The sequence below is a fragment of the Panthera uncia genome, chromosome X, assembly GCF_023721935.1.
Source record: "Panthera uncia isolate 11264 chromosome X, Puncia_PCG_1.0, whole genome shotgun sequence".
Taxonomy (NCBI): domain Eukaryota; kingdom Metazoa; phylum Chordata; class Mammalia; order Carnivora; family Felidae; genus Panthera; species Panthera uncia.
In genome coordinates, this window is record NC_064817.1 from 78132126 (window position 1) to 78154165 (window position 22040).

At 41.8% G+C, this 22040-nt stretch overlaps 1 protein-coding gene across 5 annotated transcripts in view; it reads right to left on the reverse strand.

The window, feature by feature from the left end:
- Nucleotides 1–19: 19 nt before the first annotated feature.
- The window catches only part of BTK (Bruton tyrosine kinase), a 32385-nt gene continuing 10364 nt past the window's right edge, over nucleotides 20–22040 (reverse strand). For 3 of the 5 annotated variants that reach the window (XM_049644068.1, XM_049644065.1, XM_049644069.1), the window contains 16 exons: nucleotides 19972–20040; nucleotides 18334–18415; nucleotides 12179–12307; nucleotides 11799–11866; nucleotides 10672–10859; nucleotides 10182–10244; nucleotides 9552–9606; nucleotides 9193–9272; nucleotides 8902–9029; nucleotides 8030–8104; nucleotides 7381–7552; nucleotides 6644–6860; nucleotides 5315–5379; nucleotides 4372–4490; nucleotides 3691–3848; nucleotides 21–1022 (listed from right to left, as the gene is read on the reverse strand). In XM_049644068.1, coding sequence (XP_049500025.1) covers nucleotides 951–1022; nucleotides 3691–3848; nucleotides 4372–4490; nucleotides 5315–5379; nucleotides 6644–6860; nucleotides 7381–7552; nucleotides 8030–8104; nucleotides 8902–9029; nucleotides 9193–9272; nucleotides 9552–9606; nucleotides 10182–10244; nucleotides 10672–10859; nucleotides 11799–11866; nucleotides 12179–12307; nucleotides 18334–18415; nucleotides 19972–20040 — 1740 coding nt within the window. In that variant the 3' untranslated portion in view covers nucleotides 21–950. Of the gene's footprint in view, nucleotides 1023–3690; nucleotides 3849–4371; nucleotides 4491–5314; nucleotides 5380–6643; nucleotides 6861–7380; nucleotides 7553–8029; nucleotides 8105–8901; nucleotides 9030–9192; nucleotides 9273–9551; nucleotides 9607–10181; nucleotides 10245–10671; nucleotides 10860–11798; nucleotides 11867–12178; nucleotides 12308–18333; nucleotides 18416–19971; nucleotides 20041–22040 lie in introns of all 5 variants that reach the window. The other 2 variants (XM_049644067.1, XM_049644070.1) reach the window with 2 other exon arrangements.

A 22040-nucleotide genomic window follows, 5' to 3' on the forward strand; every position in this document is an offset into this window, starting at 1 on the left:
CGACCCAGCGGCCGCTCTCTACGTCAGCTGGGAGGCCTCCGGGCTTGTAGCCGGGTGTTGCGATGCGGTCGAGATGCTATTCCAAAGAGAAACGGTCAAAAGTGAAAAAGGAAGTTACTTCACACCAGGTGGCTGGTTCGGCCTGCCCGAGAAGCCCTGGCCCTGCCCACTTCCAAATTGGCCCGCGCTTTTCCTGCCGCTGTGACTGCTAGGCCCGTCTCTTAGCCATCCTGGAGCCCCAGTTCTTTGATGGTGTTTTGAAAGAGGCTCCTGCAGAATTTGTCCCCAACTTTCAGATTCATTCCGGTCATGCTGCATGCACTGGTGCTTTGCTTGTGAGTTTATCTCTGATTTAGAGCCAGAATTTTCCAAGAGCCAGAGGAGTTAAATTGCCGTGAATCTTGCCAAGTTCTCAAAGTAGGAATATGGCAAACCAATGCCAGGCAACAGTTCTCTGCAACACTGAGATAGGGCGCTTCAGGGAGGTTGTGTGATTAATCGAGGTAGCAAGAAACCTTCATGCTTTCCAGTAATTTTATTTTATCAAAACACCCTGCCCTCCCATTTTTATGACACCATTTTATTCTTGCCAAATTCTGCCTCCCGCCCCCCAAGCTCTAATGCCTACCCAAAGAGCTGTTGGATACCTTGTCAGGCTATTTACATCCCTCCCTCCTCCAAATTTTCCATCCCAAATTCAGTCCTGTCTTAATACTCCTGGAAATTATTTTCTCTGAGAACAATACCAGGCACAAGAATTCCTTGGCTTTTGCTCAGAAGGTACTATCCCAGAGAATCATAGAAGAGAGTCATTCCTAGATGTAGAGAGGGGCCTTTGTGTATTCAGCAAGAGCACAAAGGATCCAGTGCCTGTAAACTTGGGAATTCCTCAGAAATGAAATTGGGGCTTGTGGAGGAGAGGGGTAGAAACAAGAAGCTTATTGGTGAGCTCAGGATTCTTCATCCATGACATCTAGGATGTTGCTCAGAAGAATTTTGAAAGTAGGACGTTCCTCTGCTTTCTAAAACCAAACAGAAAGTAGAGTGTAACAGACAGCAGGCTAAAATCCAAAATTCAAGGGAAATGCACTAAGCAGCAAATGTTTATCAAGTGTATACTATATTCCCTATAGCATAACCTGTCAATTACACACGAAAGAAAGAGGAAAAGGAATGGAAGTGCTCCATAATGTCTTTGTGCACTTTTCATCTTTAGTAACTCAGGTTATTAATGTAATGGGACAATTCGCAAATTAAACTCACAAACACTGATTAAACTGAGGGTAAATTCATTACAAAATTGTACATCAATACATCCTTATTGTGGATCCTCAAGTGAAAAATGGCTACTGAACAAGTTTAAATGTTTGACAGAACTGAAATTGTAAGCTTTCAAATACGGTTTCTATCATCCCACAAAGTTTTACAAAGAAATTAACATTTCAAGATCATGGGCTGCATCAGTGGGCAGAGATCCTCAGCACCTAGGACATTTTTATTACCACTGTCTGGCCTCTAGACTAAGACCCTTTGTGACCACCATGGTCCATAAACCCCTGAGGTATTTCGTGATTCAGGGCATATTCATGCCAGAAAGGTCTCAATCCATCAGAAGCAAAAAGTCATCAATTTCTTGTCCCTTTGAATCAGTGGTTCTTAAACCTAGCGGAGTATCAGAATTTCCAGGGATGTTTAAAAAGACTTTTCTGGGTGGGGAGGTACCTGGGTGGCTCAGTCGGTTAAGTGTCCAACTTCGGCTCAGGTCATGATCTCATGGCTCATGAGTTTGAGCCCCTCATAGGGCACTGTGCTAATAGCTCAGAGCCTGCAGTATGCTTCAGATTCTGTGTCTCCCTCTCTGCTCCTCCCCCACTTGTGATCTGTCTCTCTCTCTCTCAAAAATAAAATAAACATTAAAAAAAGTTTTTTTTTGGAAGACTTTCTGGGTTCTGCTTCAGACATACCTAATTGGAATCTCTGAAAAGGCCCAGTTATCTGCAGTTTTAAGAGTTTTCCAGGGATTCTGATATGCCAATTTCATGAGTATTACTTTTCTTTAAATGTTTATTTATTTTGGTAAAAAGACAGAAAGAGAGACAGAAAGACAGCGAGAGGGCATGAGCAGGGATGGGGGGTGGGGAGCAGAGAGAGGGAGAGAGAGAATCCCAAATAGGCTCCATGCTGTCAGCACAGAGCCCAGTGTGGGGCTTGCTCTAAGGAACCATGAGATCATGACCTGAGCCAAAATCAGGAGTCAGACGCTTAACTGATTGAGCCACCCAGGTGCCCCTCATGAGTATTACTTTAAACAGGCTCTGCAGAAAGCCTGTATGAAACAGTTAAGTAGCAGAGTGAGGATGTCCTAGTTGGAAAGGAGCATTGTCAATCTCCCTTAAACCTGCATGGCACAGGAGAGAGAAGGGAAATGGTTGTCCCTTTCTCCATACATCCTTTGTGACTTCAGTCATTTGTTGAAGGGAAAGGAACCATGCTTTGATCCATATACCCACTTTTCACCCCGCCAAGAGGACTCCAGATTCACATATATGTTTGTTGGACACTGTCCTTCCCTGTTTCTAGTGGCACAGAACTAAGCCGAGCATTCATTTCCTACTAGAGATTTAGGGTGCCAAATTAATGTTGCCAAAGATCTACTGAAAAGTGGAGAAAGCACCTCTGAAAAAACTCAAGGTGAGAGCAGGAAAACATTTTATTTTATTTTTATTTTTGAGACAGAGAGAGACAGAGCATGAGCAGGGGAGGGGCAGAGAGAGAGGGAGACACAGAATCCGAAGCAGGCTCCAGGCTCTCAGCTGTCAGCACAGAGCCCGATGCGGGGCTGGAACTCACAGACCATGAGATCATGACCTGAGCTGAAGTTGGACGCTTAACCAACTGAGCCACCCAGGTGCCCCCAAAACATTTTAGTAATAGTGGGACAGGCTCCTTATTTTCAAAATACCACTACTATCCACATACCCCATGATGCATTATATTTAAAAAAAAAAATGACCACTACTGGGGCACCTGGGTGGCTCAGTTGGTTCAGCATCTGACTTCAGCTTAGGTCAGTGGTTCTTGAGTTCGAGCCCCACATTGGGCTTTCTGCTGTCAGCATGGAGGCTGCTTCAGATTCTCTGCCCCCTCCCACCCTCCCCTGCTTTGCTCTCTCTCTCTCTCTCTCTCTCAAAACACTAAATAAACATTTAAAAAAATTAAAAATGACCACTGCCTATTTTAGTTCCTTTCAGGATTTTTTTTTAATGCCATTTAGGACCACAGCCAGAAAAGGTTGGCAGTTAGTAAAGTAGAAGAAAAAGCCAATGACTTCCAAAGGAATCAACACAAATTTTAATGACTTTTCTCTTCATTTTAAGTGTCCATACATTTGCCTGAGTACCGTTAACTGCCTGCTTATGCTAGGTGACATGGGCCCACAACATCCCCTCTCCCTAAAGCTGAGTTGGTAATGGAGTCTGTTAATGATACTGTAGGGAGAACTGGATGAGCCTGGGAAAGCCTCTGGCCATCAAAGGACTGGGGTACAGGCTGGGTCCAAGAATGTGTGTAGCTATCAGTGTGTGCCCAGCCGCCATGTGGCCAGGGAGCATGGGGACTGGGTGCCTGGCTGGCTAAATGGGAAAGTACAGCTTGAGGAAATCACTTAAGAGGTCCCAACAAAACACTTACCTCATGCCAGCAGCTGTACATGATGCTATATACCCTCTCTGAAGCTAGATGAGGCCTATAGAGACGTAGACCTTGGGCAATGTGTTCAGCTGTTTCACTGTTAGAAAATCTTTCATATGGCATCTTCCCCAGAGAGTAAATTTCCCACATCAAAACCCCTAGAAAATGAAAAAATGTATTAAGTCAATTTGCAGTCTCTTCAGGTAGTTGGGACACTAGTCTTCCTAGATCAATGTCAAATATTAGATGTAGCTGATTCCCCACACTTTCAATTTTGCATTTGGTCCAAACTTCTCCTGTAGTACTGACCACACTAGAGGGTAAACAGGGTCTTACTGGACTATTAGCTCCTCTAGGAAAGAGACAGCTTCTTATTTGTCGTTGTAATTATAGGGTCTGGCAGAGTCCCTTGGTACATAATCAGTATTCAGAAGCTGTGGAATACTGAATAAATTGTTCCTCTCAATATATTGTGAGTTCTAAGAAGGCAGGAATCATGTCTATTTTACTGTTTTTAGCCCCAGGAACCCCTGTGGTGCCTGACAATAGTAAGCACTCCCTAAGGATTAGAAGAATGAAAACAACAGATAGTAACCTCTGTGTGCAGGTTACAAAGTGGCAATTTCCCCACTGCTTTCCCTTCCTTTAAGCTGTATAATCTGTATAATTTTATCCACTCACCAAAAGCCCAGATGTCAGATTTGCTGCTGAACTTGCTATACATAAGGACTTCTGGTGGAGACCACCGGACTGGAAATTTGGAGCCTACTGAGCTTGTGTATTCATCATCCAGGACATACCTGTGGATGGTTCAAGACTTGTTACTGTTAGGATTTGGAGAGAGCTTGACATGTGCTTAAACTTTCTTGGCAAGTCATATGAACTGCACAAATGCATGCCTATGGGCCAATCAGTATGTTTTTAAAAGGTTATTTTTAATGTAATCCTGTTTTCTTATCTGAATTAGCTTTCTTGATTAATAATATGGTTACAGAAAGTATGAAGTGAAATAATACTCCCTTCTTCTTCTCTGTCCTTCTTTGTCTTTTCTCCTTCCTTCTAGTCTGTAGTTGCCCATGGGAATTAGACTGATTAGTAAAGAAGGAGGCTCAGGAGTAGAGACAACAGGATTAACAAATCAAAAAAAAAAAAACGTATTTGGAGAAATTGCCTAAAGAAAGAGGGAATGACAAAGGAGAGGAGAGGGATACAAAGGACAAAAGAAGTGACTTAAATAATTCAAAGAAAGAAAAGGAACAGAAAGACTAGAATGAGGGGGATAAAAGAAAGGGAGAGGGTGAAAAACAATAATGCTGCCTCATGTTTGTGCTGTGCTATTTTTACTTTTAATTTTTTTAATGTTTATTCTTTTTTTGAGAGAGAGAGAGAGAGAGAGAGAGAGAGAGAGAGAGAGAGACGGAACAGGGGATGGGGCAGAGACAGAGGGAGACAGAATCTGAAGCAGGTTCCAGGCTCTGAGGTGTCAGCACAGAGCCCAACGCGGGGCTTGAACTCACGAACTTCGAGATCATGACCTGAGCCGAAGTCAGACACTTTGAATGATTGAGCCACCCAGGCACCCCTATTTTACTTGTAGAGGGAAAGATGAAAAAGATACACTTACCTGGACAGGCCGAAGTCAGATACTTTAACAACTCCTTGATCATTTACCAAACAGTTTCGGGCTGCCTGTAGTACAACAATTACCAGTGAGACTCTGGCCCTGACATACAGGTCACAAAGGCACAAAGATTCTGCCCACCAGGGGAATGAAGCCAGGGAAGCTTCATCTCTTTCACTCCAGAGACACTTTCCCACCCAGCAGGAGTCAGCTGTTGCCACGGAGAAACTTGGATACATTTCCCATACATCTAAAGCAACCTGCTATGTAGACATAAGTAAAACATTGAGGGCATACAGAATGATTCCATTCACAGTGATGATTCCATGACACCCCTTCCTCTACCAAAATGTTGAGAGAATTAGGGAAAACAGAAGGCAAGTTTGTTTTGTTTGGTTTGCTTTTCTGCCAGTGGGCTAAGACAATTTGAGCCTTGGCCTCCCTGAAATAAGCAGTGGCACAAACTCCGATGCTTCTAGAGGCCAGGCAGGCACCGGCAAAATGAGAGAGTGAAGTGGGAGGGTAGATTGCAGGAAAATGCAAAGCATGCAGTTGGTCTGAAGGAGGCAGCTGTTCCTCAGCACCAGTTGACTGTTAGCATGGTCTGTGAGAATGGGCCTGGTGTTTCAAGATGGTCAAGATTTTCAAGACAAGCTGGAAATTCAGTTTTTATTTTTAATGAAAACACTTTTTATGTTTATTTATTTATTTTGAGAGAGAGAGAGAGAGAGAGAGAGAACAAACAGGGTAGGGGCAGGGGGCAGGGAGAGAATCCCAAAAAGGCTCCGCGCTCTCAGCACAGAGCCTGATGTGGGGTTTGAACGCCCAAGCCATGAAATCATGACCTGAGCTGAAATCAAGAGTCAGAGGCTTAATCCATTGAGTCACCCAGGTGCCCTCAGTTTTTTTTTTTTTAATGTGTTTTTAAGTGTTTGCTAAGTAACATACAACATTTTTTTTTATAAAAGAACAAATGTACCCAAATGTACAAATGTACTCTGATGTAACCAAATGAGGCTCTGTGCCAGGAGCAGCCCCAATGGGAAGCAGGGTTGCCCTTCTGTCCTGAAGGACCCCACCATTTTTACTTGCTGTGGTAGGGGATGGGAGTGAGTGACAGCTCTAGCTATCACCATGGCAGAACTTGTGTTGGGACTAGAGATCCTTGACTGGTTGACCACTGGAGCATAGGTTCACCTAACTCTTAATGCCTTCTAGATAAAACTGAAATGATGATTCCAGCAACCCTCCTCATCCATGTACTATATATATTCCTCTGCTACTTTCACCCCCTCAGTCCTTGGTCCCAGGCCAATCCTTCTGAGGTCCTACCAGGTCTCGGTGAAGAAATTGCTTTGACTCCAGGTATTCCATGGCTTCACAGACATCCTTGCACATCTCCAGCAGCTGCTGAGTCTGGAGGCGGTGGCGCATTTCCCTCAGGTAGTTCAGGAGGCAGCCATTGGCCATGTACTCAGTGATGATGAAGATGGGGCGCTGCTTGGTACAGACGCCATACAACTGTACCAGCTTCTCATGGGAAAGATTCCTACAGGAGAGGCAAAAAACCAGTCCTCACTTTCTGGCTCTGCATACTAATCAGAAAGGGGCTGGAGAGGAAAAGAGTTGGCCTGGAAGTAAAGTATCAGGTAAGGGACCATGATAACAAGTTGACTTTCCTCTTTCCCACCCTAAACCACAAATATGCCTAATATGTGAGAGTGGAGAGAGATTTGGAGCCCATCAATAGAACAGAAAATAAGCCCAGGGCTAACTGAACAATAAGGGTAATCAGAATCAGTCTTCCTTTTGGAAGTCTCATTTTTCACATTTATCCTTAAATGCTACTGAGATGGTACACCCCTGTGATCAACACTATTATCAACCAATATCTAAGATAAAGAAATGATTACCTCAGCAGTTAGTATTCCCACCAATCAAAGATTGACCTCAGGCCCTGGTCCCAAATCTCTCCTACTCTAAGTCACCTTAAGCCACAGTGGAAACAGTCCTGGTAATTCCTAGACTCCGGCAACTGGATTGAGAGTTGAGTTTGGGCTGTAACTCACATCATGACTTTGGCTTCTTCAATGAACTCATCCTCGGACATGGAGCCTTCTTTGATCATCTTGATGGCCACGTCATACTGGCCTCTCCATTTTCCATATTTCACTACCCCAAATTGTCCAGTCCCCAGCTCCTTTAAGAAGGTCAGGTCCTTTGGATCGATTTCCCATGATCCTATAACAACAAAGCCTTGATACGATTCTTTGGGAGTCATGTATGTATAATTCCTACAATAGATAAGAATCTCTACTAGGGGTAGTAATAGGCAAGTGGTAAAAAGGAAATGTTCAGGAGTACTAATGTCTCTTTGCCTGGGAAAATCTCAGGGACAGGGTGGTTACTGGTTGAAGGAATTGGAATTTTAGGTGCCAATTAGCCATAAAGGAAGGAGAAACTAGACAATCTGTTAAAATTCATTTATGGTTATTTTTTTTACCACAATTAAAAAATAATCCCTTTATGAATCTGTTTTTGCAGTCCCAGTAGGAGCCACCAGGGCAAGAAGAATTATTAAATAACTTGTTTGGCTTTGTCTTAATCTTCCTTGAGGCAGCTGGTGCAGAACAATGTGCTGCAAGGTCTAATTGGGTCTGCCAAAGGTAGTCCTTGCAACTGATCAGTCCACCCTACCCTAGAGAAATAAGCAGTTACCGTAGCCCAGGCCTGCAGTGGAAGGCGCATTCTTGTTTTGTTGAGACACTGGATATTTGAGCCTAGATATGAGTCCTGAAACATACAAAGAGGGTCATGCTGCTGGTGCAGTGTAGGAGGTGGGATGTCATACACACCCTCGCTTAAAGCCTTACACTTCTGATATTTATCTTTCTGGTACATTTTGAATTCCAGAAGATCTTCACGAGCCCAAATTTTTCTGGAAGTTTCTCCTTTCACAAAAGGATTTTCAGAAAAAAAGAGATAAATACTAATTGAAATACACTCCCCAACTAAATATATCCCCACCTCCAAGCCCAGGCTTAGCTCACATTCTACTTCTGCTTTTGATACTGAAAAGTGTAATTGGGACCCCATAAAATTACAGCCTTGACACTGCCTTGAATGGGGATAGCAGACAGCAGCAAGTCTTCTCAATGTATTCATGCCGTCACCAATCTCCCAGTTTTTCAAATGCCTACCAGACTGAGAAACTGTCTTCTGATATTTTCTAATCTGTATGTTCTTTGAGGGCAAGGACCTTGACTAATAACTTTACTGTGTTCTCCTCCAGTATCAAGAAAACTGCTGAGGACACAATAGGAACTCAATGAATACTTGCTGATTTATTAGTTACCAGTATCTTCTATGTCTTTCCTTAGCACTGAGATTTAGTCACCAAAAAGAAGTCAGTCTGTACTGGGTGCAAAGTCTGGCAGTCAAAGGCAGACCTCTACCCAGCATCATAAGGGTTTTCTTTCACAACTAACTTGCACTGCTTTGTGAGGCTTTTTGTCCCCTCACCACTTTGTCCTGAATTGCTTCTACTGGTTCTTGTCACACTCTTCTTATCTGGTACCCCTGATACTCACCTGCAGAGTTATGCTGATGGTAGTTAATGAGTTCAGGGATGGTGCTGAAAAGGTGCTTCTCAGCCAGGTAATACTGGCTCTGAGGTGTGGAACACACAACATAATGGCGTATCACCCCTTGAGAGTCCCTAAGGAAGTGGGTGCTGAGTCAGCAACTTGAGAACAAGTGTCATCAGGACCCAAAGTAAAGTGAAGTGAATTTTGAGTTTAAGGGACACAGGTAGTAGGAGAGGCACACTATTAAAGAACCTCTCCCCTTTGTCCCCAGGGCCTTGGAACAGTAATGCTCACCCTGTAGATTTAGCAAACACAGACACAGTATATTTTCCTGCTTTGCTGGAGTCTCTGACAATGAAACCTCCTTCTTTCCCCTGAAACAATGAAAAAGAATCTAACTTTAAGGAGGAAGTGGTGCTCACACCTGCATCCCACCTGCCCAAACCTGATAGAAAACTGAAGCCTTGATTTTACTGACAAGTTCCATGTTTGAACTGTAGCCTCATTGCTTTTGATACTGAAAAGTATAATTGAGACCCCCCACCCCAATAAAATGACAGCCTTGACACTGCCTTGCCTTGAGGTGACAGATAGAAGCAAGCCCTCACTTGTTGTGCAAGGAGAATGCCATTTTCCTGTGGTCACACACTTACCTCTTGCTTTAGCAGTTGCTCAGCTTGACTCCGAGTCATGTGTTTAGAATACCACCTGTAAAGGGAGAATGCTTCAGTGGCTCTTAGGCCACAGGGTTAGCAGCTTAGAGGTTAGAGCACCTTTCACGGCTCATCTATGCCAGTGGTTCAGTCAGTTCAATCAACTCCTATTTATTGAGTACCTATCATGTGCATAGCACACAGCATCCCTTTCCCAAAGACTGGTTGGAAATGAAGAGCACAGGACAAAAGGCAAAGGGGTTCAAGGAAGGGATTAGGGACAGGACATTCAAGGATAATCCATTTACATGATTAGGGAGAAAGGAAAACAACAGAAGTTTGATGTTTTCACCCTTTCTTATCAAATTGTCAAATACTTTTCTTTGAGTGGTTCTTCTGAATTTGGGTGGGTGAGGTTGTGTGATGACCTCTCCAGCTCTCAAAAGAAAAGAGTGTTTGGGGTGAGGGTAAGACATACCCACTGACTTAGGGTGGTGGCATCATTTGACCCAGTTGGCAGTGGCTTTAGTAAGTATCTTAAAATAAAAATTTTACTGAAAGTATAAGAATGTATACATTATATTCCATTCATCTGGGAAGACTGTGTGCTGGGAACATAAGCATACTCACTCATACATTTCTATGGAGTCTTCTGCTTCGGTGACATAGTTACTAGGAATGTAGCCTTCCTGCCTGTAGAGGAGACAGTGTGGTATATCATCCAATACTTCCCATCCTGGCAGGGGCGGGGGATACAGATTCATATGCCTGTATCCCCTGGCTCAGAACAGATCTCAAATGGAGGTATATAAACCACATTCCTCCCTCAAAGAGGATCATGTCACTGATGCATGGCTAAGCCAGTGAAGTGTGTAGCTTCTGCACGTGCAGCACTGATTATATGCGCATGACAACATAATGGGCCAGACCTTGTAGGCTCCGACAGGTGGCCACAAGTAGAGCTGCACTCTGGGAAGTACTTGGCAGGACAGCATAGTCACTTTGGTGTGGGAAGAACAATTTCTGATTGGGATACTGAACGGGGGAGTCATGCTGCAAGATTTTGCATGTGTGTGGAGAAGGTGGACACAAGGCTCCAGAAGGGCTGGAGTGGACTCACCCATTTTTATCCCGCGCTCTCCACCAGGGTAAGTTGCTCTCCTCCAGGATAAAATACTCATCACCCTTTCGTAGCTGTAGATCATTTGCATTCATTGGCAGGTAATCATAAAGGGCTACAACCTTTTTCAGCTCACTTGTAGAGGCAGGTGGTGCTGTTGGCTCAGGGGGCAGAGGCTTTTTCAAGATCTGTGTAGTTGAGAAGGAAAAAGTAGGGGATTTTGGCTAGATATCAAGCCCTCTCCTCTTCTCCCCCAACTCTCAGGCTTACTAGAGACATCAGTCTAACCTAAATCAGGAATAAAAAAAAAATGTTTATTCAGCATTTATTCAACCAGTTTTCAAGTATCTATGCTGGCTTCTCAGCCTGGAGTGCACATCAGAATCATCTAGAGAGTGGCTAATAATCCTAGGCTGTTTCCTATATCAATAGTGTCAAAATATCTGGGGATGGGACCCAGGCACCAGTAATTTTAAAACTTCCCAGACAAAAACCATGAACAGTCATGATGTGGAAACCTTGGCATTAAACTAGTACATGGATCTACTAAGTGGCTCCAAATCTTAGTTTCCTTGTTTGTAAAATGAGCATAATAACTCCTGCCCTGCTTACTCATAAAATATGAGAAAGAGGTTTTTAGATTTTAAAAAATAACCAAAAAATCAATAATAATATATTAGTGGTAGGATCAAGTATTGGGTATATGGGTATTCACTGTTAAATTCTTACAACTCTATGTTTGAAAATATTTTTCACTTAAAAATATCAGGCTTTGTTTTGTTTTAAACAGGTGATTGGATTAAATCATTGCCAAGAGCTTTGCAATAGCCCTCTATCTTACCACTGAATAGGACGTCCTAATTAGGACAAATCCCATGTTTCCTCAAGAACTCCAATTAACATTACTAAGTCCCCTGGGAGTTCTAAGACTGGTGTGCTTTCAGGGTGTGACTGTAAGTTTCTCTTTTTTTAATTTTTAATTTTATTTTTAAATTAATCTCTACACCCAACATGGGGCTTGAACTCACGACCCCAAGATCAAGAGTCATATGCTCTACCGACTGAGCTACCCAGGTGCCCCTGTAAGTTTCTATTTAAACAGTAGCAGCACCAATTTCCCTGTATACCTGGTCCTCTTCAGGTGTGGGAGGAAGGGGCTTTTTCGTCTTTCGGTGAGAACTCCCAGGTTTTAAACCTACAAAGTAAGAAACCAGTTTTGATATAGAATGCATCTTAGGAAAGGGCCCAGGGACAGATTTGATTAGGAACTTAGCTTTTGTATACATTACCTTTAGGAAAGTTAGAAAAAGTCTAAGTGCGTACAGCCCTGTACCAGGTTGCACAGCTTGGACAGCAGAGTGCCAGCAGGATTTCGGCCCCAGCTAAACCCCTCTCCCAGGCCCCTTTGTGTAGTGGGCAAAATATACAAACCTGGGTTTGACAGACCCTTGAAAGGGTGGTGGATAGGGTCAAAAGAGGGAGAAATTATATTGATAAGATCTCTTACTTCCATTCCTATTCTCCAAAATTTGGCAGCCCATAGCATTTTTGGCTGTCTGAGAGCAGCAGAGATACTGCCCATCGATCCAGAAGCAAGGATGGTATTTCTGTGCCAGATCACTGTTGTACCGGATTACTGTAATGGGAGAGAGAGAGAAAGAGATCACATCTGAAATTCCAAAGAATCCACCATTTGTATGTTTTCCTCTTTGACTAAGGTTAGTGGTGAGCTCTAAACAACTGCCACTTCTTGAGGACCAGTTGGCTCATATCCCTGTCCCTGGAGAGTTCTTGTGCAGTCCTCTTCAGTGGTCTCTCATGATGACTATCTCCTGACTACTGTGGTAAGAATATCTATGTGTCCAGAGCCCAAGAACAACAACAACAAAATATATATGTTCTCTGTTTTCCCAGTAACCATTACAATATTCCTGTAAGGCAACGTGTTGATTATGGTGTTCTTTTCCAGATACAGGAAACAATAAGCCCATGCCAAACTCACTCCAGTTCTCAACATGCCAATGTCCCAGCTACCTGAGTGGTCTTTTAGCGATACCTACTTTAGTGAGATTATCTGCATCAGGCTTTCCATGTTCATAGAATAGACAATAGAATGGAGCTCAGGAGCAAATGAAGTGATTCTGCCTCTAGAATAAACATGGTTCCAGTCTTCCTAGGGCCACCAAGGTGGGTTCAGCTCATTGTGGGAGATAAACACAGCACCTCCATTTCCTTCACAGAGTCATGAGGTTCAAAATGTCTCCCAGAAGCCAAAGTACTTTGCAAAGAATAGAGTGGTTTGCAGATAGGAGGAATTGGTATTACTGTTTTTAATATTGTGGCATCTCAAGAACCTGAGCATGAAGTCAATTAGATAAGTCATCCATGGGATCAAGTTGTCAGATAACAGATAGAGCAAAGACAACTGAAATGATTGACAATAGCTATCATTGGGACAAAAAGACTTCGGCTGGTCTAAAAATATGCACATTTGAGGACTTGCACATTTCAGCCTTTACTGCTAAGGAGAAGCCCATGTAACTTTTTTTTTTTTTTTTTAAGATAAAAACAAGGCAGGGGTGCCTGGGTGGCTCAGTTGGTTGAACGTCCAACTTCGGCTCAGGTCATGATCTTGCAGTTGACGAGTTCGAGCCCCGCGTCAGGCTCTGTGCTGACAGCTCAGAGCCTGGAGCCTGCTTCAGATTCTGTGTCTCCCTCTCTCTCTGCCCCTTCCCTGCTCATGCTCTGTCTCTCTCTGTCTCAAAAATATATAAATATTAAAAAATTTTAAAAAAACAAGGGAAATTTTTCCTCTGTAGAGACCAACTCAAGTCCTTACGAGCTTGCTAGTCTCACTCCATTCATTCACTTAAGACTTTGAGGGAAGCCTAGAAGCTTCTGGTGGCCAGGTGCATTTCACAGGCAAATGAACAAAAGTGCTGGTGTTTTTAAAGTACTATTGTGATGCTTTTGTAAACATGGATTGGAGTACTTCTAACAACTGTTCCCTGCTTAACCTCGTCCTTTACTTTCTCAGCACTCCCCTTCACCATCTTACCAGGTACAGGGTGGTGGGACCTAGTCAGATGGAGGTGCAAGCTAAGGGGCTGAATTGTCTCTAGAGAATTTTAAAACACTAGTAAAACCAACCAAAAGTCTGTCTTTTATTATTACCAGGCACTGGAAATTCTGAACAACATTCCAGATGTCAGCCAGGACTGATCACTCTCACTACCTCCATTCTCTGCCCCTCCCTCCTCCCACCATTACTCTTCACCCAGGGATTTGAAGGCCCTCTGGTGCAGGCCTGCACACTGGCAGACCTGCCAAGAATTCTTAACCAATAACTGGCTGCTCTACAAAACGAAGCTATGCTAATATGCAGATGAAGGCACATAATGCATTCTTCCCTCTCTCCCTACAGAAGACTCATTAGGAACTCACCCTACATTCCTAAGTAATGCCTGCCTCTTACAGGGTCCCTTGAAGATTACACCCTTTCTCTTGCTGGCTAATCCAGAACTGGTATTTCCAGCTACCTAGGAGGGAATTTCAAAAACATTTATCTGTTATGGACTAAATGTTTATGTCCCCCCTACCTTGAAATTCATATGATGAAGCCACTCAATGCGATAGTATTAGGAGATGGAGGCTTAGGGAGGTAATTAGGTCATAAGAATGGAGTCCTCATGATGGGATTAGTGCCCTTATATGAAGAGACAAGAGAGAGAGATTCTGTCTCTCTCTGCCATAGGAAAACAGAGGGAGAAAGTGCCCATTCTGCAAGCCAGGCAGAGGGTTCTCACCAGAAACCAAATCCACTGGCATATTGATCTTGGACTCCCCAGATTCCAGAATGGTGATAAATCAATGTTTGTTGTTTAAGCCACCTGGTCTATGGTATTTTTTCTTACAGCCTGAGCTGACTAAGACAGTGTCCAAGTGAGAGGGCCGGGAAAGACTACTTCACCAATGCATAGGGCCAACTCTGTCTGGGAAGCACTAATGGTTGGTGCACTTTCTCCAAGTACTTGATGGGCTGGTCTCTCATGTTCATATTTATCAGGATAATGTCTAAAATTCTGTTTCATTATGAATGAGTTCTTCCTCCCTATATTAGTTGTCGCAGTTTTGTCAATGCCACTCTTTCTTTCATTTTTGGTGAGGTCAGGACTTTTGCTTATTTTTGAAGTTGCAATTAGGAGAGGATCTATTGAGCTTGTCCAAACCAATATTCTAGAGTGAATGTAGACACATATTTGTGGTGCTATAACATTAAAGTGCCCACTGTTGTGTTCAAGGAAATGGAAGGAGAGAGCCCAAGTCCTCAGGGATACAATCTCTGCATGGAAAGTGCCACTGAAAAAAGAAGGCAGCTGGATATGGGGTACCTGAAGCCCTACTTTTAAATGGAGGTATAACTTACACATAATGAAGTGTGCAATCTAAGATATACAACTAGCCACATTTGTTTACAACCATTTAACCACCATTCTGATCCAGGACCTCAGAAGGCTCCCTCAGGCACTTTAATAGCCAATAACCCTGCAGAGGTAGCCAGTACTCAGATGAAGTCTCCTTCTCATGCCAGTGATTTTCAACTGCTGCATTTTATCCTACAGTGGGATAACTTATCCCTAGAGTAGGACTTTATGCCTCCTATATTATCTCACAATTGGCATTGCAGAACCTAGGGCTGTCTTGGTATTGTTACGACTTGCACCTAAGTCCCCCAGCAACTATGGTATTTTGTTGCAAGTTACCTACTTTTTTGGGTCATGTTGTCAGCCCAAGCAGGTTCAAGAAGACATACACCCAGGTGTAGAACTGGAAATGAAATGCCTTCAGAAACACAAGAGAAGAGAAGGCAAAATTGTACCTTCCCACACTACCTATCCACACTAATAACCCAACTCAAGTGGTAGTATTTTCTATTTGTTTTGGCTTTATTTTTACTGTTGTTGTAGTTTTACTTACCTAATGAACTTTAATAGTAGTGCATAATCAGCATTATGTTTGCCATTTGAGTTAATAAGCCAAGTTTACAAGCTGGATATTCTTTTTTTTAATTTTCTTAATGATTATTTATTTATTTTGAGAGAGAGACAGACAGGAGAGAGAAAGAGAGAGAGAGAGAGAGAGAGAGAGAGAGCTCAAACAGGAGATGGGCAGAGAGAGAGGGAGAGAGAAACAATCCCAAGCAGACTCTGCAGTGCCAGTGTAGAGCCCAACACTGGGCTCAATCTCGCAAACTGTGAGATCATGACCTGAGGCAAAATCAAGAGTCAGACCCTTAACGGACTGAGCTACCCAGGCGCCCCACACACTGGATATTCAGTCGTTGCTAATACCTTGAATATAGTGGACACTCAGTAAATATTTGTTAGGCTAACTTATGACTGGTTTTGAAATTAGTAGTTTAAGTGTAAGGGAGTTACTAACTTGCATGTGTCACTTTTTTTTCTCTTCTGGTTCTTGCTCAGTATGTCCCACTTTCCCCTATTTCCAAACTAACTCCTAGCTGTCCATCAACATGGAGCCCTAGTTAGTGGTGGTTGTATACTCTTACAGAAAAATCAGTGAGCATAACCATTGGTCCCTTTCTGCATTCAAGTCACTGTATTAGGCACTGTGGAGAGAAACCAAAGAAATACAAACATATATGCCTTCTGTGTGCTCATTTTGTACTCCTAGGGCTAAAGCAGGCCTCTTACCTTAAAACATGCCCCCCCCCAAAATCCCAAGAACTGGACTTTGTGGTATATCACCAATTTGCCATCTCAACATGGCCTTACTCTAGAATATCTTGCAGCTAACTACAGGTATAACTTCTGGGCTTGAGAACAAACCAGCATGAAACTATGTACTAAACTTAGGCTCTGGAGTCATTCAGACCTAGGGATATGGTAAAACTCCAGGCTTTACCATCAAGTGTGCCCATGAATGTGACCATGAGCAGGTTACTGAACCTCTTTGAACCTCAGTTCCCTCATCTATAAATAGGGGAATAATACATACTTCATAAACTTATCATGAGAACTAAAAGCTAGTACATTTGAAACACTTGGCACAGAGCCTGGTACATAATAAGTGCTTATTAAGTATTGTTATTTTTTTATTTTTAAAATTTATTTATTTAGTTATTTGTTTTGAGAGAGAGAGAGACAGCACACGCCAGGGAGGGGCAGGGAAAGGAAGGGAGAGAAAGATTCCTAAGCAGGCTCTGCGCTGCCAGCACAGAGCCCGATTCAGGGCTCAAACTCATGAACTGCAAGATCATGACCTGAGCCGAAACCAAGAGTTGGACACTTAACCGACTGAGCCACTCAGGCACCCCTATTATTGTTGTTTTAACCCACAGTTGCTGTGAGAATTAAATGAGACAATAAATATAAGGTACCTAGCTTGGTGTATGGAACATAGCAAGAATACAATAAATGACCCCTTTCTTCCTTTCTCCTCTCCTCTTTCAGCTTGAAAGATTTGGTGATTTTTATTTTGGCCAATCAGACTTGCACTCAAGGGAGTGAATAAGGGTGGTATGGTGAGCCGCCGAATATCAGAATCTAAATGTTAACAAAAAAGGCTGTCGTGCAATAACCCAACCATGCTGTTATCAGTCTGCCATCCTTCCTGTTTCTCTAGGCAGCCTTTCCTGATGTCAACTCAACCAGTTAATCTCTCAGTCACTTGACATGTGGCTATATATACACACAAATATGTGTGCATGCATCCTGTGCTGCAAGACTTTAGAGTCAAGTTTATCTGAGCATGTTGTATGGTCTTTGTGAAATGCTGAAACTATGAAAGTTTAAGTCCTCACAAAACAAGGAACATGAAATAGTTCCTTAGAAAATATTTACCCATGAAAGAGATGTACCATGCTTTCCTATACAGTGTTTTATAGTTTTCCATGTGTTTTCATAAACATTATATCATTTGATCATTAAGACAACCCTGGAGGTAGGTATGGCAGGCACCATTATTATTTCTATTCCAGAAGAAGAAACTAAGCCTCAAAAGGAGCTTGTTGGCCTACTTGCCAGAGGTCACCCAGTTTATTAGTGGCAGAAGAGGGCTTGGAAGAAGCTTCTCTGCTCTGACTTCAAGCATTCTCATAATCATCTAAGTTTTGGGAACTAGATATTTTATACTTAGGATTTGAAATATTGCAATAACCATTGAATGCCATACCACCCTTATAGTTGGTGGAAAGAGTGGGACTATTTTATAGATAGGGAAATAGAGGTGCCCATAACTACAGAATTGCACTAGAGAGATAATGGTGGAACTGCATTGAAACTCTTTGTCTAGTACGTTATCTTTTATTCATATAATGGAAGGAAAGGAGTTTAATAACTCAATTGTATCACTAATATTGGATAAAATACAATTTATCGTCTTCTTTCCTTCCTCCCTCCCTGTTTTCTTCCTTCCCACCTCCCTCCTCTCTTTCCTTTTGTTTCTTCCACCTCTTCTCTTTTTTCTCTGTCACCTGCCTCCTTCCATCCATTCTTCTTTAGTCTCTCCTTTCCTCCCTCCCTCCATCTCTCTTTCCCTGTCCCCCTGCTCCTTTCTCTCTTCTTTCTCTCCCTTTCCCTCTCCCTCTACTTTCTTCCCTTCTTTCTTTGAAAACTAGTTTATTTTCAAAATAATTCTCACCATTTTTGAGCTGATGAATCCAGCGCTTCCTCAGTTCTTCAGTTGGGGAGAAGACATAAAGAGGCCCTTCATCATATACAACCTGAGGCAATGGACACACAGACTTCAGCAGTTAGGATTCAGAAAAAAGAAGAAAGTTTTTGAAAGAAATAATCTTAAGCTGCAACTTTGTATATTCATAGTGGAAAACAAAGAAAGTTAGGGTCTTCAGTCAGCAGTGGAGCTGGGGTCATGTGAGCTGTCTGATAAATTCCTGAACAATTAATATCCAGGGTAGTAGGACTTAGGGGCTCTTAGCTTTTTAAATGGTCCTAGATCCTCTTGACCTGTGTTTCAGTTTGTGTGTAAACATAGTTCATAATATTTCCCTCTACTCATGATGGAGACAGGATTTGTGTTTATCCAACAAAGAATATGTTATGATCTTATTAAACTTTGTGTTTGTATAGGAGAGAATTGAAGTAATGATTTGTATAACTTAAGTCTTCATCGGTACATATGGATTATAATATGTAACAAAATTTTAACTCAGAGCTAATTTTCCTCCCATGCCCTAGTGGCCTCCCATTGCCAAAATAAACCAAGTTTGGAACCACAAAAGAGTAAAGTATATATTTACTTCAAAAAGAGTAAAGTATATATTAAGCATTGTCATCAAATCAAACAGTATTTTTTAAAAACTTCACATGTACAAGGCATTGCGTTAGGTATTGTAGAGGTGCATGAAACATGTGGTTCCAATCCTCACAGACATTACATATTGGATTCTGAAATCAAATGTAAATTAACTTGAATTAATTAATGGTATTATCCACTAGCCCAGCCAAACAACATCATCTTGTTGAAAGACAACAGTAGTAAAAACGATGTCTAAAACACTCCTCCTTCATAGGTTTTGTAAATTTTGATACAGTCAAGGATGTGAACAAGATCCTTGCAAATTTTTCTTTTTGCTTGTTAGTCTTGCTGTGCTTATAAATCCATGACAGAAAGCCCCCTCCCCTGAGACTTTCCACTTCCTTTTCTGGCTTTCACTGTTTGCAGAGGCTGCTATATTCACAACATATGACCTACAGAGTTTTCAGGATGTAAGCAAGCCAAACTGAAGGTTGAATCTGAAGCTCTTGCTCTCCCTCATGGATTACAATGCACCTATGAAACAGATATCTATGTGGCTTTTCAGTTATTTCAGACTTGAATAGAATTTAGGTTTATGTATAAGTCTAATAAGCCTTCCCCATACGGAACTTCCTAATACTACTCCTTCCCTCCCCTTTTCTGTCTTTTCAACCCACATGACCACCATTAGACAGATAGGCGGGACCAGAAGGAAGTGAAATGCTCACTCAACAGAGCATCTTTCTCAATGTAGTTACCATAGACAAGACACGCCATAATACAATTACTGCCATTATGGATTCTCTTTGAGGTGTAGGGACTAAAAGGTACTGTGTTAAATTGGGAAAATAGAAAAAAAAAACACTCTTAGCCCATGTCAGTGTCATTTCTCACTTGAGTGTCCTTATCCACCTCAACTTCTGTTCACTGGGACCTAGTATTCTTCACTGTGCCCCGCACCCCATCCCTAATTATTACATTACAGGTACCTTTGAGAGCTGGTGAGAGAAAATACCTTACCTGGAAGGGATAAGGGAACCTTTCAATGATTGAAATCTGCTCCATTTCACTGGATTCTTCACCCCTTCTCTGCAATGAAAGAAGAAAGCACATGCCACTGTGGAAAACAGTGTGGAAGTTCCTTAAAAAGTTAAAAATAGAACTACCTTATGATCCAGCAATTGCACTACTTGTCATTTACCCAAAGAATACAAAAACGCTAATTCAAAGGGACACATGCACCCCTATGTTTATAGCATTATTACTTAAATAGCTGAGATATGGAAGCAGCTGAAGTGTCCATCCATTAATAAATGGTTAAAGAAGATGTGATATATAGATATATAGATAGATATAGATATAGATATAGATATAGATATAGACATATAGATGTGTGTGTGTATACACACACATACAATGGAATATTATTCATCCATTAAAAAGAGTGAAATCTTGCCATTTGAAGCATGGATGGAACTAGAGAGTATAATGCCAAGTAAAGTAAGTCGGACAGAGGACAAAAAACATATGATTTCACTCAATATGGAATTTAAGAAACAAAATAAACAAGCAAAGGAAAAAATGAGAGACAGAGAGAGAGAGAGAGAGAGAGAGAGAGAGTCAAAGCAAGAAACAGATAAGTATAGAGAACAATTTTGTGGTTACCAGAGGGGAGGTGGGTGGGTGTTGGGTTAAACTGGTGATGGAAATTAAGGAGTGCACTTGTGATGAGCTCAGGGAAAGTATGGAACTATTGAATTACTATACTGTACACCTGAAACTAATATAACACTGCCTGTTAGCTAACTAGAATTAAAATAACAATTTAAGGGTGCCTGGATGGCTCAGTCGGTTGGGCATCCGACTTCGGCTCAGGTCGTGATCTCATGGCTTGTGAGTTCGAGCCCCACGTCAGGCTCTGTGATGACAGCTCAGAGCCTGGAGCCTGCTTTGGATTCTCTCTCTCTGCCTCTCCCCTGCTCATTCTCTGTCTCTCAGAAATAAACATTAAAAAAAAAAAACTTAAAAAAGAAGAGAGCATGGTTGTTAATTGATACATTGCTGTCTTTTGGATTTCCTTGGGTACTGGGAGTCCTTTGCAGTGGCTCTAGAAGACATTCCTGCACAGACAATTCTTATTAGAGATTGCTTCCTTTAACCCAATAGGGACACATATCCATAAGAACCAGCACATACATGTTCAAAAAAAAAAAAAAAACCTCATGCATTTCAAACCATCAAGGAAAGGGAGGTTACTCAATCAGTGGTGCTGGGACAAACATTTTACCACTAATATTGGTATGTGTGTTGAGGGAGAGTTAGGTGGCTATTTCACACCATACACCAAAGTAAATTCTGGATGGATTCAAGAGGTTAATATAAAAATGGAATTATGAATGACTGAGAAAAAAAAAACATAAGTGTATGTATAATCTTGTGGGAGACAAGGCCTTTCCAATATAATGCTAAAGGTTAGAAACATTAGGAAAAAGATGAAGTAATTTGATGGCATAGACTTTAAAACCCAGTATGGTAAAAATGAACAAGTAAAAAACACCATAAAATTAAAAGATAAATGAAAAACTGGGAAAAATATTTTCAACACATATTACAGTTAAAGGATTAATACTCTTTTTTAAAAAAAAATGTTTATTTTGACAGAGAGAAAATGAGCAGAGGAGGAGTAGAGAGAGAAGGAGACAGAGAATCCCAAGCAGGCTCTGCACTGTCAGCACAGAGCCTGACACGGGGCTCGAACTCACGAACTGTGAGATCATGACCTGAGCCAAAATCAAGAGTCAGACACAACTGACTGAAGCACCCAGGCACTCTAAGGATTAATACTCTTAATATATCAAGATCTCTTAAAAAGTACTAAGAATAAAGTAAACATTTGAGCAGAAAATTGGGCAAAAAAAATGAGCAGGCAATTCACAGATGGAAAAATATAAATAAGGTGTAAGACATAAACATTCAACCTTATGAGTAACAAAAAATTGCAAAATAAGTCAGAAATGAAATATCACTTTTCTTGGCTGCCAAATTAACAAATATTTAAAATGTCTGATACTGGAAAGAATGTAGAGAAA